General features: G+C 39.7%; 1 protein-coding gene across 2 annotated transcripts in view; it reads left to right on the top strand.

The window, feature by feature from the left end:
• The window catches only part of ugp2.L (UDP-glucose pyrophosphorylase 2 L homeolog), a 55133-nt gene that overhangs the window by 13133 nt on the left and 22084 nt on the right, over positions 1 to 19916 (top strand). For both annotated transcript variants that reach the window (NM_001093164.1, XM_018261934.1), the window contains 2 exon segments: positions 6133 to 6260; positions 6527 to 6634. In NM_001093164.1, coding sequence (NP_001086633.1) covers positions 6147 to 6260; positions 6527 to 6634 — 222 coding nt within the window. In that variant the 5' untranslated portion in view covers positions 6133 to 6146.

Below are 19916 nucleotides of genomic sequence, written 5' to 3'. Positions count from 1 at the left end.
TGGGCCCCCCAGCAAATCAATTTTAGGGCCCCCAACATATCCAAAGATTGTCCGGTTTTACCAATATATATTGAAATCGTTCATTATTTGGGCTTCATGGGGCCCCCTATACCTCCTGGGCCCTGCCGCAGGGTCTGCCTTCCTCTGTAGTTATGCCCCTGGATCCGTTATTTGGAATCCCGTTATCCAGAAATCTCAGAATTATGGAAAGTCTCCCACAACTCACATTTCATCTAAATAATCCACATTTTTACAAAGGACTTTCTACTTGATCCCAACTAAGATAAGCAAAACCAGCCTATTGGGTTTATTTAATGTTGAATATATTTTCTAGTAGACTTAAGTTAGGAAGATTCAAATTATGGAAAGATCTGGAACACCCCAGGTCCTGAGCACTCTGGATAACAGGTCCCATACCTGTATACCTGGCATAATACTGGCCCTCATGCTGTAAAGGACGTATTACGAAGTTGTTTAGCAAAGTGTGTTTGTTGGAAGGGTAGTGGGAGTGTGTGTAAATTCTTTATTTAATATCCAGAAATTGGGCTGAAACACAGCTGGTTTATATTCAACTGAATCCATAATCCCCAGACCAGCATCAACAACAAAATCACTCCTCTCTGTGGAAGCTGACACCGAGATTTGCTAGCCGATCTCTGCGTGATAAAGTATAGACGCAGCTGTGAGTAATAATGAAGAAATCTCAGTCAGCCGGGGATTCAGGCTTGGAGAGTTACAAGGCCACAAGCCAAGTGCCTTTTTAGAAATGGGGGTGAGTGTAACATCTGCACCGTGCTCAGTTGGAACAGAAAAATATTGTTTCAATTCTCCGAGTCTCCTAGGGAAACCTGAAACTTTTTAGCTAAACTTCTGCTTTACTTTTTAAGGAGATTGACTATGGAAAGTGGCATTCAAGTGGCACAGCCCTAAAGGTATCCCACAACTGGGGCGAAGGTTTCCTAGTTTGCAGTGTCGGTTCTTTTGCACGGAGACCGTAAAATAGTCAACCTCATTGCAAAATAGTCCTGCCTTTGCTATTTCCGCTCCATTAGGAGTGTCTTTGGAGATGGTTGCTATGGTCGGGAACATAGTCTGCTGTTTTCTTTGCTTGCTACTATCTAAACAAACGAGCAACCATCTACATTTTCACACATAGCAGTGTTTACTGATCTTGAGTTTAAGCTACTGAGGCAAAACAGCATTGGTCTGATTTAGAAAAGCTTGGGTCATAATCTCAGTTTAGGGTTAGAAAGGATTCTATCACATGAGACTCATGCCCTATATTAAAATCCAGTTGGTTACAAGCCTTTATTGGATACATTACTGGTGCAGGTATATGACCTGTTATCCAGAATGCTCAGGACCTAGGGTTTTCTGGATATGGGATCTTTTTGTAATTTGGATCTTCATACTTTGTCTACTAGAAGATCATGTAAACATTAAATAAAAACAATAGGCTGGTTTTGCTTCCAATAAGGATTAATTATATCTTAGTTTGGACCAACTACAAGCTACTGTTATATTATTACAGAGAAATAGGAAATACATTTTAAAAATTTGGATTATTTGGATGACATGGAGTCTATGGGAGACAGCCTTTCCATAGTTCAGAGCTTTCCAGTTAACCTGTACAGGTATGGGACCTGTTATCCAAAATGCTCGGGACCTGGGGTTTTATTACAGAGAAAAAGGAAATTTGGATTTTTTACATAAAATGGAGTCTATGGTAGACGGCCGTTCTGTAATTCGAAACTTTCTAGATAACGGTTTTCCAGATAATGGATCCCCTACCTGTACAGGTATGACATCCGGAATCCTGTTATCCAGAAAGCTCTTTATGGAAAGGCTGTCTTCCATATCCAAATTTTTAAAAATGATTTCCCTTTTCTCTGTAATAATAAAACAGTCCCTTGTACTTGATCCCAACTAAGATATAATTAATCTTTATTGGAAGCAAAACCAGCCTATTGGGTTTATTTAATGTGTAAATTCTTTTTTAGAACACTTTTGGAAAGATCCATTATCCGAAAAACCCCAGTTCCCAAGCATTCTGGATAACAGGTCCCATACCTGGATATGCCAGGATTCTACAGTTGTTTTATGACGACTGTAATCAACCGCAAACTGTACAAAGCTACTAAAAAAAAAGCACATTTGAAAAGGGAAATGTTAGGATGTGTCCCTTTAAAAGGCTTTCTCTTGTGAAATCTGTTATTCATTAAAGTATTGCAGATAGATTGCCCCAGTAGAGCCGAGGCCCCTGTATATAAACATGCTCTTGTTTGAGAAGGGCCTCTCGTTCCTCCGAGGGATTTGCCATCCGGAGCCAGAGCTTATGTAACACAGTGTTCCAGGGGTATGACACAGTACAATAGGAGTGTGGGTTTTGTTTGTGTGGATGGGAAGCACATTGTTTATGTACAAGTCTTGCAAACGAGCTGATCTAATTAATGGCTGTATTCATTATACAGATCCATTCATTACTGTACGGTCAAAAACTGCCCTTGGAAAAATAAACATTTGCTGAAATGGGTTCTACTCAAATGGGAGGTCAAATTGAGGGATGAGGGCATTCCAATCATATTCTCATAATCAAATGCATTTCCCCACTTTATTCTATTTGCTATATGGAGAATGAGCTCTGCAGTCGCTCTCCTATTTGCTTCAGGACACTCAGCTAGGATGTGAGACAAAGGGATGTTTTGGTCTCGTGAAAAGAGGTGTAGTTGACATTGGAACAGAAAAACCCATTGTTTTGCTTCAGGGTCACAGCCGCCTTGATGCTCAACCTCCCTGCAGCTTGCCAGTCCTCCTCTCTTGTTCTCTATCCACATCAGCTCTGCCTTCTGAATAATGGGTTGCCTGCATATGTGAGCATAATATAGTCAATCATATACCTCCTTTTGTAAAATATAAGGATATTATAAGTCACCGACTAGTGCCATAAATGTATAAAAGCACAATACTGAAGGTCGAGTCATGGAACTTCAAGGTGACATTTAATAACAGAGGGTACTTTATAATAATATACAAGTTTCAGCAAGTCATGTGACAAATGACCTCATTAAGCACAAATTATAACTGATGACATCAGGGTGTCTAAGGATATAACTTACAGAATATTCATGTCTCTTATGTAAAATATATATATGCACACACGCAAACACACTCTGGTATCAAAAAAGTGTTACTATTATATAGTTTGCCTTTTCGCAATCAAAGTGGTCTGATTGGGGATTAAAGTAAAAAGATGGTTTCCACTTCCTTCCTTCTACAGGAATGTACAGTAATGTTTGTTTTATTTGTTTTTATCCATTTTTAAACAGGCTGTTCTCAATCTCAATGGAATGGTGCTGTTAAAGAAACACTGTAACCAGTGGCATGCTGTGGGTGATAGTTTTTTTCTGAGCAGCGAGGCTTGTGTATCTTGTTCTGCATTTAAAGGAATAATAGTGCTGCTTCAGCAGAATTCTGCACTGAAATCCATTTCTCAAAAGAGCAAACAGGTTTATTTTTTTTATATTTAATTTTGAAATCTGACACGGGGATAGACATATTATTCGTTTCCCAGCTGCCCCCAGTCATGTGCTCTGATAAACTTCAGTCAGTCACTCTTTACTGCTGTACTGCAAGTTGTAATGATATCACCCCCTTCTTTTCCCCCCAGCAGCCTAACAACAGAATAATGGGAAGTTAACCAGTAGTGATGGGCAGGTCGTGTAAAACTCGTCCCACACCTGGCCCTAACTCGCCCACCCTCCACCCCCGCCTGCCCGAGCACGACTTACGTGTTCATTTTTTAGTGCATGGCAATTAAAGCGGAAGTTGGAAGCCGGCAGTGTTAGGTGGCAAATGGGGGTGCGAGGTCGGCTGAAACCGACCAACCTGAGGGTATCGGGCCAGCCTGCACATCACGAGTAACCAGATAGCAGCTCCCTAACACAACTGCTGCCTGGTAGATCTAAGAACAACACTCAATAGTAAAATGCAGGTCCCACTGCGACACATTCAGTTACATTGAGTAGAAGAAACAACATCCTGCCAGAAAGCAGCTCCATCCTAAAGTGCTGGCTCTTTCTGAAAGCACATGACCAGGCAAATTGACCTGAAATGGCGCCTACACACCAATATTACAACTACACTTGCTGGTTCAGCAATGAAATTTTATATTGTAGAGTGAATTATTTGCAGTGTAAACAGTGTAATTTAGAAATAAAAACTACATCATAAAAATCATGACAGAATCCCTTTAAGTACCCTGTGGCAAGCTGCATGTTCCTGAACTACAACTCCCAGAAAGCCTACATCAGCATCTGCGGGAGCACTTTGTAGTTCGGCAAAGGTTTCAAATGAGCAATTTAGCAATTAGTCAGTGCCTTGCTATTATAAAAGCCTTCATAATGAATCCCTTTTTTATTGTCTTTGACTTTCAGTGCTGAATCGACCTCCTTTTTCCCCCACATGTGTATAATCAGCAGCATAATACTGTGTAAGGCTGTTTTAGTATTGATTAAATCTTTCTGTTTAGCGTATGTGTGCAGTTCTGTTTACTGTACAGTCTTTAGCCCACATGCCCAGGAGACAATTTAGAGGCATAAGGTCGGCCTGGCTTCTCAGCTCTTACTACTGATGAATGTTTCCATCATGCAGGTCTAGGCTGAGCTGGAGAGAAGAGAAGAGCTTTATATTACTCAGTCTAAATAATTATAAATAATTTAATAAACCTTGTGATGTTTATTAGACACAAATATGCATGATAATGCTTGCTATAATCTTCATTTCCTCATCAAGTGCCTTTTTACAATTTCGTATCACTATGGGAGAGTTATTTTATGTCCCTGTGCCATTTCTGACATTCTTTTGATTGTTTGATCTGGGACCAGATCCACTATTTTGGATTCGTCCGAATCCCCGAATCCTATGAGTGAGCAGGAGAGAATCAGGCAGGCAGTGATGTCACACCAAGCTAATATGGCAGCTGCTATCCTAAACAAACAGCGAGGTCTTCTAGAGCTGTTTATTTAGGTATGGTAAAGCATTCTGCAGAATAAATCTAGTGTTATAGCTTGCACTGTTGTGGCTAATCTATTGGCAATAAACTGCTCCAGTGGCTTTCCTTCTACTTTAATGTAACTATCAAGGCTTGGCAGTTGAAAGTGACACTCTGAAGTAGATATATTCAGCATTTACACCAATGTATTTGCACAGTGCATTTCTATTCCCAATGTGATGTTGGACATCAGGATCAGACCTCAGGCTCTCACAACCATCTACACTGGAGAGCAAATGGGCTCAGCCTGAGAACCCATTACCTTCATGTACTACGGAATCCACCTGATACCCACCTTCTCCAAGAGCATGCCTGACTGTGAATGGGAAACTTTACCCCATCTCTAACAGACCCAGCTCACAGCTGTATTTAACCCCTCAGAGTTCCTAAGGATGATCAAACTTTTACCTTGGAAAGGGTAGCACAGTAGCAACTCCAACATATATATATTATACACTAGAGCCATGAATATCCTGTAAATTATTTCCTTGTAAACGGTTCTTAGTGATGTCGTTGGGTTATAATCGGAGCTTAGTGATGTCACATGACTCACTGAAACGTGTGTATTATAATAAATAAAGTACCCCCTGTTGCAAAATATGAGGCTGTTAGAAGTCACCTCGGCCTTGTTTTTATATGGCCATGGAACTCCTCAGTAACTTATAATATCCTTATATTTTACTTTATTCACTGTATATATAGATAAAATAGACCCTACCAACTAGCAGGCCTTTTCTCCTTATTGCATTAATGTAACCCCTAAGTCTTTCCATAACCCAGATGTGTAGGACACAAGTACAGAGCAGTTGAAGTCAGTGAAAGTAGTTGATTGGAAGTGCAGAATACAGGTTTTTGAAAGCTTTTTAGCTTGTAATTGTTTACGGATGGTTTGCCACAAGCCTCCCAAGACCATTGTTTTTGCTGGTTTATGAATTGCTTGTTAGAGGTTCCCCACACTTACACAGCTATATGTATTGCAGATTCAGCTTCCATGTTTACAGATGTAGGGACAGTTGGATGTGGGTTTAATGTACTGATGCCCTGTTTACTTATATTATAATTTCATTTATCTCCTGTAAAAGGTATAAGGAACGCAATGGCAAGTGGTGGCATGTCCCACTTCCAGGAGGCCATCCGAGAGGAGTTGGAAGGAGCCATGAAGGCAGACTTGGAAAGAATTCTCTCCACAGCCCCAGAATCCGAATTAGAGGTACCAACACAATATGTCTGCACACTGCTCTTAGCACTTACATAGCCAATACCAGACATGTACTCCATGCTTGATTTGATATTCTTTATATTTTTAATTAAATATTATTTTCCCAGCAGAGTTATTAGGCTTACAACTGTTCTGCTTTTAAACCCCCTAATAAGTAAATCCCGGGGGCTCTTTTCTAATTCTATAACATGAATATTATTTAAATTGTACAGGTCATTTTTAAACTACATTTTTTTTTCTACTTTATTTTTTTGCAGCACACAAAGAAAGACCTTGCTGGGTTTCAGAAGTTGTTCCACAGATTTCTACAGGAAAAAGGTCCAGCAGTGGACTGGGGAAAGATCCAGAGACCTCCAGAGGATTCTGTAAGTTAAAGATTTTTCAATTTTAGCTGTTTCTAGTTATGAAAGCACATGTAGGGGATGGAACTGAAAAAAAAGTTGATTTTATTTTACAACTAAAAAGAGGTAAAATTTGTAGTGAAATGAAATACCTATTCCCTCCCGCTTTTGGTGTCAATTCAAAATCCTCTGGGTTTCAAGCACTTACTATATGATACTATATATTTGGATATTGGGAGGCACATTAATCAAGGGTTGCATTTCAAATTCACGTGAGTTTTTTATAAACTCGTATTCGATAGCTGAAATTTATTAAAAAACAATTTTTTTTTAGACACAGACGAATTTAAGCAACCCGAAAACTCGAATCAATAAAACTCGATTTGAGTTTTTTCCCTGAAGGCCGCAAACATCTCCAAATTGTTCCCTGCACTTAAACAGTAATTCGTCAGGTTTTAGGTGGGGATTAGTCGAATTCGAATTCTTAAAGGGCTCTTAACAGTTTTTGACAGTTCAGCTGTGTCCTGCCAGACAATGCTCTTAACCTCTTGTAAAGCGTGGGGATCGGATGCAGAGAACATTCCTTATAATTACTTTTTTGCATATCTGTAGAAATAAGTCAAATCAACCGAAGATGTTTTAAGGACGTCACCCGACTGGCTTTCTTAATTCAGAAATCTAGTCGGGTGACTGGTGAATGTCTTCATGAAAATAGAAAAAAAAAAAGGACAAGTTGATTTGACTTATTTCTACAGATATTCCATGACCTGGAAGAATGACAATCTTTCACAAACATACTTTTTTGCCGTTTAGATAATTTATGTGCTCCGAGCGGCAGGCAGGATCTGAATAAGTGCAACATTATGTGTTTTCACACAAAATTCTCTGTACACCACAGTTTGATGTTACTCCAACCCTGAAATGTGTGTACAGCTATGGGATCCGTTATCTGTAAACCCATTATCCAGAAAGCTTCGAACTATGGGAAGGCCATCTCTCATAGGGGCAAATTCACTAAAGGGTAAATTTTCGCCAGCGACCAATTTGCCACTTCACCAGGTGCAAATTTGTTACCACTACGCTAAATCACTAATATGCGTAGTTGCCTCTCAGCAGCCGTACAATAGCGAATTTTCGCTAGAATTACTTCAGCAGGGCAAGCATTTCGCAGTGAATTTCGCTAGCGTTCATTTCTGCATAGCGAAACTTCACTAGCACTCTTGCACTTAGGTTAATTTGAATAGGTACCAAAAAGTCATATTGACGTCTTTATTAGTAATGTTGGTGCAAATACTTTTTCAAACAGATATTCAATGAGCCATAATAAAGACAGAAGAGATCCTCTGATCTGAGGAAGATGTAGCTTCATTTTATCAGTTCGCCTGGTCTCAAGTGGCAATCTGAACGCTGTAGCATTTTAGTGAATTTGCAGAGTAACGACCGTTCACCAGAGCGAAAAGTGCCTGGCGATAGGGTGCGAACAAATGCTAGCGACGGTCTCGTTCACTAGCGAACTGTCCTCTACACCTGTTAGTAAATTGGCGATGTCCCTGCAGATGAGATTTCTGGTGAATTGCCGATAGCGTCGGCCACTTTACCCTTTAGTGAATCTGCCCCATAGACTCCATTTTATCTAAATAATCCAAATTTTAAAAAAAGACTTTGTACTCGACGCAAACTAACTTAAAATAATCCGGAGACAAAACCAGCCTATTGGGCTTATTTAATGTTTAAATTATTTTCTAGTAGACTTATAAATATCCAGATTACGGAAAGATCCCTTATCAGGTCTCATATAAGAACACATGAGCATTTCTCCCCTTTCTTCATTAATTTAGGACTTAACGAGTTTTTCTCTAAATGCTGCTTGGCTGGCTGGCATCAGGGTGGCACTTGTAAATGTGTGACCAATGATCATATTTTGAAAAAGCAATTTCTTCTTTTTTTTGTGAAAGGTGAGGTTAATTTTTCATGTTGATGTAGCTGGCCCTTAAAGCACCCCATGGTTTTCAGCTACTTATTTTCAAAGTAACCAGTAATTTATGGCTCCTAAATTCTTTGTAAACATTCCTTTTTATTAAGACCTTGAAATGACTGGCTTTTCAGCTGGAGAGAAGTAAAATCACATGAAAATCTTGCCTATTACTAATTACTTACATCTTACATCTACATTAATTTCATGTTAATTCTTATAATTCAAGCAGCTGGGGCGACTGATTAAAGTATAAATACAGCGCTCAGTTAGGGAAGCTGCATAATACCATGTGCTGTATGGCATTTAAAAGTCAATTTACTCAGATTGCTTAATTAGTAGCGTTAATAGAGAAATAATTGGAAGTTCCAGTAGGGACATCATTTGTAAATATGTAGAAATAGTTGTTGTAATTGCAATAAAATCAAATTGGGCTCGTTGCTTGCTGTGTAAATACAGCGGATTCCTAGTTAATTACATTTTCTCATTTAGCTTTTTTGTATAGAGAAATCAATAACTGTCTTTCTTTCTTTTTTTTTTTTAATGCTGTCAGTTGCAGAAATAATTGAAGGGATTATATAGAGAATTGTAATGTCAGGAGTGTGCTTTAAAGGAACAGTAACACCAAAAAAAACCAAAGTGTCTTAAAGTAATGACTGTGTAATGTACTGTTGCCCTGCGCTGGTAAAACTGGCGTGTTTGCTTCAGACTACTACTATTGTTTATATAAATAAGCTGCTGTGTAGCCATGGGGGCAGCTATTCAAGCACAGGATACTCAGTAGATTGCAGATACATTCTGAAGAATCTCATTGTATACTACAGATTGTATCTGTTATCTGCTGTGTATCCTGTGCCCTTTCTCCTTTTTCAGCTTTGAATGGCTGCCCCCATGGCTACACAGCAGTTTGGTTATATTTCTGAAGCAAAAATGCCAGTTTTTACTAGTGCAGCACAACAGTAATGATATTTTCATTACTTTAATACACTATATACTCTTTCTTTAACTCTAGAATCTATAGTTCCAGCTCCTTCTATTCTCTAATTGTAGTTTGAGCGTTTTTCTTCTAGCAATCTTGGCCAAAATCATGGGATTACTATAGATTTACAGGTATGGGACCAGTTATTCAGGATGCTTGGGACCTGGGGTTTTCCAGATAAGGGATCTTTCTGTAATTTGGATCTCCATGATGTAAATCTGCTAAAAATCTTTTAAAAATCAAAGAAACCAATTGGGATTGTTTCCCTCCAATAAGTATTCATAATTTCTTAGTTTCGATCAAGTACTGTTAATTATTACAGGGGAAAAGGTAATTTTTTTTTTAAAATGTGTATTCTTATATTAGAATGGAGTCTATGGGAGATTGCTTTCCCATAATTCCGAGCTTTCTGGATAATGGGTTTCAGGATACCTAATCCCATACCTGTATTGGAAAATATTTGAGGAGCTGAAGAAGTACTATGGGCATAGAGGGGGATAAAGGTGCACAGACTTGTGAGTGAATCTGTATGGGTTGTAAACTATTTGTTTTAATGTGTGCACCACAATTTGTTTTGTGCACTGGGATAAGAACTCGTGTGTAGGAGTGCAACATCTACCAGCACTAGGTTTTGTAATGATTCAACTGTGATATGATTTCCATTCACACCGTGTTATATCTACAGCCTGTCTTCTTTATTTAACCAATGCTAACATTGATTTCTTCAAGCATGTGGAGCTGTGAGCTTACTGGGCAAGCGCTGCTTCCCATGTGAATGCACCCCTGTGTGAGTCCTACATAAGCTTAGTCTATGAGGGAATGGCCCTATGCCAGAGGCAGCAGTGGGAAACATAAAGCAAGGTACTGTCTTCTATTCACAGAGTAGAACAAACTTTATGTGCTGGAGTCAGGAAGCACGTCTCTGATCCATGTAGATAGGAATTGATTTCTTCACTCAGATGGCAAGATGTGGAAGCAGTTTCCCTGTTTTCAGTGCAGATTATTCCCTCTTCTATCTCTAACCGGCCTTTGACTATATTTTTGTTGCAGTTTGGTTGCAAGAAAAAACTGATTTACGGACTACAGTGAAATAGTCATAACCAGGAGTCACTTTTCTCACTTACCTCTGTGTGCCTACAACAACTACTGGTATGGGACCTGTTACCCAGGATGCTAGGGACCTGGGGGTTCCAGATGACGGATTGATTTTCGTAATCTGGGTCTTCTTATCTACTAGAAAATAATATAAACATTAAATAAACCAAATAGGCTGGTTTTGCGTCCAATAAGATGTAATTGTATCTTAGTTTGGATCAAGTAAAAGGTACTCTTTTATATTTACATATATATAGGAGTATATAGGAGATGGCTTTTCCGTAATTCTGAGCTTTCTGGATTCCATACCTGTACTGCAACTTTTTTTTATTGTAGTTTGTTTTTAAAGTGCACATATATTCCTCAGACCAGTTCAGTAGATTTGGGAAAATATGGAAAAAGGTGACAAGAGGAAGCAAATCAAGAAATTAGGTCAAACGACCAGACCCAAAAGAGCAGTTAAATGGGTTTCGGGGCAGTAAAAAAGTTGTGCCAAACGAAGTTAGAAGAGGACATAGTGGGGGGCAGCAGTGTTGCAGGGGTTTTTTGAATATTACCACTGGTATGAGGGCAGTTTTTACTTATGTATCACTATCTGGACCCACTGTGCTGGTAATTGGGGGGGGGGGGATTTACTTGTATGGAGGAGAACACCAATAAGCAATGATGGGACATATTGAGTGCTACTGAAGGGAGGTGAGCAGAGAGTTGATTCTCTGGGGAGGTGAGTCTTAAGAGACCAGTAGAACAAGTGAACGAGTTTATTTATCTTTAAAGGCTATGGCATTTGAATATTACTATGATCATATATAAACACACTCACACTGATAAATTAATGTCACTTTTGGTGCATTATATTGTATATTTTATATTCAATATTTCATCCTATAGCTTTGTAGACCGCCATAATATGATATCCCCATGTTTATCTCTCAAGTCATTTTCTATGCATTTGTAATTGAATGGCAGCCCCCATAGTGTACCTGACTTTTCTGTAACCACAAATATCATCAGTTCTACTTCACACCATTGCTGTTTTTACCTTCTGTTCCCTATTTTCTCATTCTCGTCCTGTAACTTCCTCGTGTCCAGTGCTGCTGGGTTTTAACCCTTCTTCTCTGCCGCGCTCAATTATCTGATCACACCTAGTCCAGTGTGCTTGTTTAATATCACTCCTTCCTCTCTACTGTCCCACTGTCTCCATTGCAGAGGACAATATATGATTCTGTCAAACTCCCTCGCTCTCCATGCTGCCTGTGGAGCAACTAAGGGGCCACAGGTTTGTCATACAGGAAAGTTAGTTGTTGCGACCTCTGGTCTAGTGGGTATGGGCAAAACCTCTAGAATACTTTGATGCAAACCAAGTTACAATTCTAAAATCAACATTTTCATGGAATACTCTATACCCTCTAGATACCAAATAGAAGTAGAGGTTGCTGGTTTTGGGGCTCTTTAATGCAGCATATGGGAAGCCAGGGAAGTGATTGCACATGGACAGCTCATTTGATTGGTGGGTGAGGAAGACTGTTTTTATTAGGAGGATCAGGGTATCACCTTTGGGTAAAGGCTTATCGAATCTCAACATCCAGGACTGTTCTTGACCAGAACAAGAAACTGTGGGTCTGCATTTGCAAGGAGAAATGTTTTGTTCTTCTCTATCAGCACTAGCCTTTGTATCATGCAGCTGCAGTTGAGGGTGACCCTAGAGCTCTATCATTGGCGTTATTTGGCTCAGAGCTCTGCTTGGCATGACTGGTGGCTGTGTGTGTGTGTGTATATACTGTACATCATTTTTCAGCAGGATTCGGCCGAATCCTTCTGCCTGGCCAATCCTAATTTGCATATGAAAATTTCTGGTGGTAGTTAAATCGGATGACTTTTTGTCACAAAACAAGGAAGTAAAAAATGTTTTCCTCTTCCCACCACTAATTTGCATATGCAAATTAGGATTCGGTTCGATATTCGGCCAAATCTTTTGCAAAGGATTCGGGGGTTCGGCCGAATCCAAAATAGTTGATTGGGTGCATCTCTAGTACACACACATGGAAATATTAACCAGCTTCTGTGGTTGGTGGTATGATAGAAGTTAACTGGAATGAGCAGGACATGCAAATAGCTGCGTTTATATCCTCATATCCTTCTGGCTACTGAACTACTGAACAGGAAATGTCAAAGCATTTATTATAATAGAATGTGTCACGCTAGTTTATTGGTTTTGTGTCTTTTTACTCTTCTTCTGTAACAGCCTAGCCCTCACAATAAAAAAAAAAAGTATGCATAGAGTAAAAGCAACAGCAAAAAATTAGTGTTTTAAAGGAATGACAATATAATGTACTATTGCCATGCACTAGTAAAACTGGTGTGTTTGTTTCATAAACACGACTATAGTTTATATAAACAAGTTGCTGTGCAGCCATGGAGGCAGCCATTCAAGCAAAGGATACACAGTAGATAACAGATAAATTCTGATAATCCCATTGTATATTACAGAGTTTATATGTTATCTGCTGTGTATCCTGTGCCTTTTCTCCTTTCCCAGCTTTGAATGACTGCCCTCATGGCTACACAGCAGCTTCTTTATAAATACTGTTTCTGAAGCATGTCAATTTTAACAGTGCAGCACAACTGTATATTATATTTTAAAATACAGGTATAGAAACCCGATATACAGAAAGCTCCGAATTACGGAATAATAGACTCCCATAGACTCCATTTTATCCAAATAATCCAAATTTTTAAAAATGATTTCCCTTTTCTCTGTAATAATAAAACATTAGCTTGTACTTGATCCCAACTAAGATATAATTAATCCTTATTGGAAGCAAAACCAACCTATTGGGTTTATTTAATGTTTAAATGAATTTCTAGTAGACTTAAGGCATGAAGACCCAAATTAGGGAAAGATCCGTTATCCGGAAAACCCCAGGTCCCGAGCATTCTGGATAACAGGTCCCATACCTGTACTTTTTAATTTTTTGGTATTGCTGTTCTTTTAAGCATGTTCTGAGCAAGGATATTTGACTTTGTGCAAAATGGATATCTCTGCTTGAAAAGATGTGTCAGCTAGATCAGTAACCCGGGTTTTGTGCAATTGTTGTGCAATTGTTTACATGGCATTCAAACTGTTTAAAGGTGAGCAGAGTCCTGTTTAACATCCTGCCAGTTTTGATGGAGAATAGCCAGAGAATTACACCGGTGTCATCACATGGAAGAGTAAAGAATTGGCCGTTTTTTTCCTGAAAACAAGTGCTGATTACATTCTTGTTTATTTAAGCTAGTACTGACACCACAGACTTTACTTTCAAATCTATTGTATGTAGTAATGTCAGGTAATGGGTCCTGACACCCCCTTATTATCCAAAAAAGCAGGTGACCTTGCTGGAGCACCTTTCGGCATCCTTCAGGTCACAATGAACTCAGATATTTTCTGCACTGCTGAATATGCATTTACCACCTAGCAGCAGTTCTCCAGAAATAGACTTTTTTCCAATTACCTTCTATTTTCTATATGTTTTTCTAATAAGTGTAAGACTAATTTTTCACCTTTCTAAAGCAGCTCTGGGGGGGGGGTCACGACCCTGTAAACTGTTCTAAATTGATACATTTAGTTGATACATTTCTTATCTTTGTCCCTGCTGAGCAGAATCCCTGACTTTCATTACAGGCAGCTGTTAGAATTGATACAATAGTTGCTAATACTCCAGAGATGCTGCTGAGAAATGTTGCAAAAACTAAATGTTGCAAAATTGTTACCGTTCAGAATCTGCACCTGAATTACTGAGCTGCCAGACTCAAACACCAGAGACAGGGACATTCAACTTTGATTTTGGAAAAACGGTAAAAAATAAAAATGGAAAGCAATTGAAAAGTCTTTATTTCTGGAGAACAATCTGAAAACAACTCAACTTGAAACAATGTTTGGAAGATGAACAACCCCCTTTAATGACTGCTGAAAGCTGCTTAGTTTGTTGAGTGACAGGTTTATATCTTTTTTTTTTTTTTTTTTTTAATTGCCACCTGCAAATGGAAAACTCCATCTCATGTGGTTATTCATTATATTTTTTATACAGTAATCTGCGGCTGCCTGTGAAGTAAATAATAAAGCCAGATTGGTATTCGCTTATGGCAGTATATAGGGAAGTATAAGACGGGTTTGGCCACTGAACCCAAGCTGAGGGGTAATGTACAGGTAGGGGATCCGTTATCCGGAAACCTGTTATCCAGAAAGCTCTGAATTACAGAAAGGCCATCCCTCTAAACTCCATTTTATCCAAATAATTCAAATGATTTCCTTTATTGTATTATTGTGTATTATTTGGATAAAATGGAGTCTATGGGAGACAACCTCTCCGTAATTCTGAGCTTTCTGGGTAACGGATCCCATAACCTCCAGGGCTGCCATTAGAAATCACGGGGCCCCTTACAACAAAATTTTTAGGGCCCTGGACCCTGCCCACCCTGGCGCCCAAGCCCCACCCCAGATCCCGCCAGCATCACAGTTAAAAGACCACACAGACATCAGTGCTAAAAAAGTAACTCCCCCACACACACATTATAAAAAGCTATTGAAATTAGTGTTCAGTAGAACTGAACTCGTGGCTTCAGGACTTCAACTTCGCCTCCTTTCGTGACTTTGGTTCTTTTCGCGGCTTCAGAACGTCAATTTCGGCTGGTTTAGTGACTTTGGGTCTTTTTGCCACTTCGGGACTTCGGCTTTTCGGCACTTCCGCATTTCGGCTGTTCGGAACTTCAAAAATGGCCCCAAAGCTTCGGCGCTCTCAAGGGGGGCCCGGCTCTTTCAAAAGTTCACTGCTGGGCCCCCCTTTATGCCCAGGCCCGGGACACTTGTCCCCCCTGATGGTGGCCCTGCATACCTGTACTGGGAAACAAGTAACTCCCCAAGCAGGAAAGAAGTCTATGCAACCATTTCTATCAGTGTACTCTAGGATTGCAGCATCTCTAGTAAATGACTTTGCATTAAGCATTGTAAATACAGACTAGCATTTTGATTGACGTTGCTGGTAAAAAAAAAAAACACGAGATTCCTGGTGCTGGCAGCAAGTGAAGCATGTCTAGGATCTTGGCAGCACCTCAGATGTGACTGATTCTACGTGGCGCTGCCCTAATGACAACATCATTGTGTCTTGACAGATTGGTTTTCAGGTACTAGAAATGATCTGTTGAGAACAAAGTTTGTAGAAAGTCTATGTGGAACCAAACTTCTCTTCCTGGAACACTTCTCATTTGTGTCTTAGCACCAAACCACACAGACAGGATTTTTTTTTCTTTTTGGCATTACCAGTAAATAATGGGTCACGGTTGTGACTGGTATTTAAAATGACATTTTAGACGGTTCCCTTGTTACCTTCCCAGTAATGCTCAATCTGCCCAGTTAATCGTCTTGTGTGACTTTATCCTAAAGCTGGCAGTGCGATAGGATCTCTGTATGTAAAGAAATGAGCTACTAGAGAGAGCAGTAATAACATAATAATACTGTATCTTTGGTATAGTCTTGTTATGCTTTGCAGCCAAGGTGGCAGTTGTACTGTAGGTGCCATGTACCCATGGCTTCTCACTTTTATTATGTGCCAAGCGCAATTGGTACTCTCTGACCATTACTATATTTAGTTAGTGCTTACTAAGTGCAGTGCTTGGGTTGTCTACACTCACTATGTCTTCCTTTATTAAAAGGGATTCTGTCATGATTTTTATGATGTCGTTTTTATTTCTAAATTACACTTTTTACACTGCAAATAATTCACTCTACAATATAAAATTTCATTCCTAACCCAACAAGTGTATTTTTTTTAGTTGTAATATTGGTGTGTAGGCGCCATCTCAGGTCATTTTGCCTGTCATGTGCTTTCAGAAATAGCCAGCACTTTAGGATGGAACAGCTCTCTGACAGGTTGTTGTTTTTCCTACTCAGTGTAACTGAATGTCGCAGTTGGACCTGGATTTTTACTATTGAGTGCTGTTCCTAAACTGTATCTACAAGGCAGCTGTTATCTGGTTACCTTCCCATTGTTCTGCATGGGCTGATGGGGGGGAGGAAGGGAGGGGTGATATTCAAAATTGCAGCACCGCAGTAAAGAGTGACTGAAGTTTATCAGAGCACAAGTCAAATGACTGGGGCACCTGGAAAACTGACAATATGTCTAGCCTCAAGTCCGATTTCAAAATTAAATATAAAAAAAATCTGTTTGTTCTTTTGAAAAATGGATTTCAGGGCAGAAGCACTAATAACTGATGTGTTTTGAAACAAAATGTTATTCTATGACAGTAACTGATGTGTTTTCATGACAGTGTCCCTTTAATGTTGTTGGGTGCTAGTTGGGGTGCTACTTCACACTTCATTACACTGGGGATGCAGGACCCATTGTTCTTGTATTGATGCTATAACTTTAATGAGCCCCCAGCTAATTGGGAAAAAAAATCTTCAGAGAGGCGAACTTGGCTTTACACTCTAGGGGGCATACCTTCCAACTTTTGAAAATCGGAAAGAGGTTCAAAAGTTCTGGCACACTACTTGCAGCCAAACGTTTCTGACCACATCCCATAACTACCATGTCCATTTTACTAAATTTGGCAGGTAATGGAAAGTCGAAACACATTTTGGGAGTCTTAGGGTCATGAAGGTAAATTGCCCTGTAAGCTGAAAGTCTCGGTTTCCTCAGAGACCTGCTTATCTTAAATAGTTACACATGTGTCTAAGTGCAGGTTCTGAGTATCCTGGGCTCTCTGCCAAGAAGTTGCCTCTTATTTAATTGTTTTAGTATCTTTTTCTGGCATCAGTGCATGAGACATTTCAGTCTGAATTGTCAAAATCGGGACTGTCCAGAGAAAAACAGGACATTTGGGAGGTATGCTCAAGGGCCACGATTTCCCTTCTCATTCTGCTGCCGCCCCCATCCTCCCCCTTACTGCTTTGGAGGGGGGTGACTTTAAATTGCCTGCACTGGTAAATGAGATGTGGTTGCTACTATAATTTATATAAACAAGTTGCTGTGTAGCCACTAGGGATGCACTGAATCCAGGATTTGGTTCAGGATACACCCTTTTTTTTGGCAGAAATCCTTCTGCCCGGCCGATCCAAATCCTTGTTTGCATATGCAAATTAGGTCAGGGAGGGAAATCACATGACTTTTTGTCACAAAACAAGGGCGTAAAAAATGTTTTCCACTTCCCATCCCTAATTTGCACATGCAAAGAAGCAATGTGACCCCCATTTGAAAGCTGGAAAGAGTCAGAAGAAGACAAATTAGGATTCGGTTCAGTATTTGTCTGAATCTTTCCCAAAGGATTCAGGGGTTCAGCTGAATCCAAAATAGTGGATTAGGTGCATCCCTAGTAGCCATGGGGGCATCCATTCAGTCTGAAAAAAGAAGAAAAGGCACAGGTTACACAGCAGATAATATCTGTAGAATACAATGGGTTTAATTCTTACACAGGAATCTAAACTCAATCTCACCGGAGTGTATCCTGTGCCTTTTCTCCTTTTTCGGACTGAATGGCAGCCCCCATGGCTACACAGCTACCTGTTTATATAAACTATAGTAGTGTTTCTGCAGCAATAAAACAGTGCAGGGCATTACTATATTACTAAATGGGCTGGGGCAGACCCTTGATACCCCCCCCCCCAACATCTAGTATAATCTGCTGGAGATGGTATTGCCTATTCCTATTCCTGTATTGCCAGACAGATAATTGGCATGTTGCCAGTGTAATTGTCTGCCAGCTGTCTGTCTGTCAGTAAGTCGTCTTTCTGTTTACTATAAGTGTGTGTCCCACCATGCACCACTGAAACGAAGCCTCTAAAGTAACCAAACACTCTAAGCCCTGGCTGAAAAAGGTTCTAACACTCCTGAACCCTACACTCCCTTCCACCTGATCTTCCCAAGCAAAATGTCAGCCACGTTTGTTTACTGATTTCCTATAAAACACTGAGGAATCATGCTCCTCACCAGCTGATTTTGAAAGGGTGGTTCAACTTTAAGGTAACTTTTAGTATGTTCTAGAATGGCTAATTCTAAGCAACTTCTATTACCCTTCATTTCTTCTTTTTTATAGTTTCTAAATTATTTGCCTTCTTCTGACTCTTTCCAGCTTTTCACTGACCCCCATCTGAAACCAATTAATGCATTCCCCTGGTAGTAACAGGGTCACTATCAAACATACAATAATAGTGGCCCTATTACTACCATGGGAACGGATTAAGTGGAAAACCAAAGTTCACTGCTAGTCCGGGTATAGTTCTTACTTTTTTAAGTGTGTTTAATGGGGTTATTTATTATAGGGTCGAGTTGTGTTTTAAACGAAAATTTGAGTTTTTGAGGCTTTTTTTTGGGGTAAAAAAAACAAACTTACATTTTTTGAGATTTATTATACCTCTATCCTGGAAATAGCTTGAATCTGAAAATACGACATCTAAAACCTGTCGAGGTCATGTAGAAGTCAATGGCATGATGCTAGAGTTGTTTTCCCAGGGTTTTGCTTGAAAACTCGATCAGTTAGAGCAGGGGACCCCAACCACCCAGAACCGGGCCGTGGACACTCCTGCACTGGGCAGTCCCGCCCCCATCCGGACCGATCCCCGGTCCAAAAAAAGGTTGGGGCTGCTGAGTTAGAGCAATTTGAGTTTTTTCCTGCCAGAAACTCGATCAATTCGAGTTTTTGGTTTGTTAACCCCAAACTCGCTGATTCAAGTTTTTTCCATTCGAGTTTTTTTTAAAATTAGAAACCGTTCGAGTTCATTATACAAAACTCTGAAATTCGATAGCCACCTAAGTGTTCATTTGGATCTTAGCAACCAGATTGCTGATTGAGAGCTGCTGAATAAAAAGCTAATTAATGCAAACCCCACAAATAATACAAAATTAAAATATTCTCAGAATATCACTCTCTACATCATACTTAAAGTTTATTTAAAGGTGAACAACCTAATTTAAACGGCAGCTATCCGTCCCCACTCCCTTAGCAGCGATCAATAGATCAGAAATCTGTGATCTTTAAAGCCTTTTCCTTTTTGCAGTTGGACATTTATTAAACCACTTGGATTGGGAGCAATGGAAGAATGGGATGAAGTTTTGGCCTGACTGCTGCTGATTTTTCCACTTTCCCAATATGTAAATGTCACTGCACTTTTTCTCACATTTTCCGTTCACTATGAGACATGGGCTTTCAGCTCCTACAGCTCCCCGAGGCGTTTCTGCGGAGGACAGAGTCCCTTTAGTAATCTGCATAATGCAATGGACCTGTTG

This window comes from Xenopus laevis, chromosome 5L (assembly GCF_017654675.1).
Source record: "Xenopus laevis strain J_2021 chromosome 5L, Xenopus_laevis_v10.1, whole genome shotgun sequence".
Lineage (NCBI taxonomy): Eukaryota > Metazoa > Chordata > Amphibia > Anura > Pipidae > Xenopus > Xenopus laevis.
This window is presented reverse-complemented; position numbering and strand designations above follow the sequence as displayed.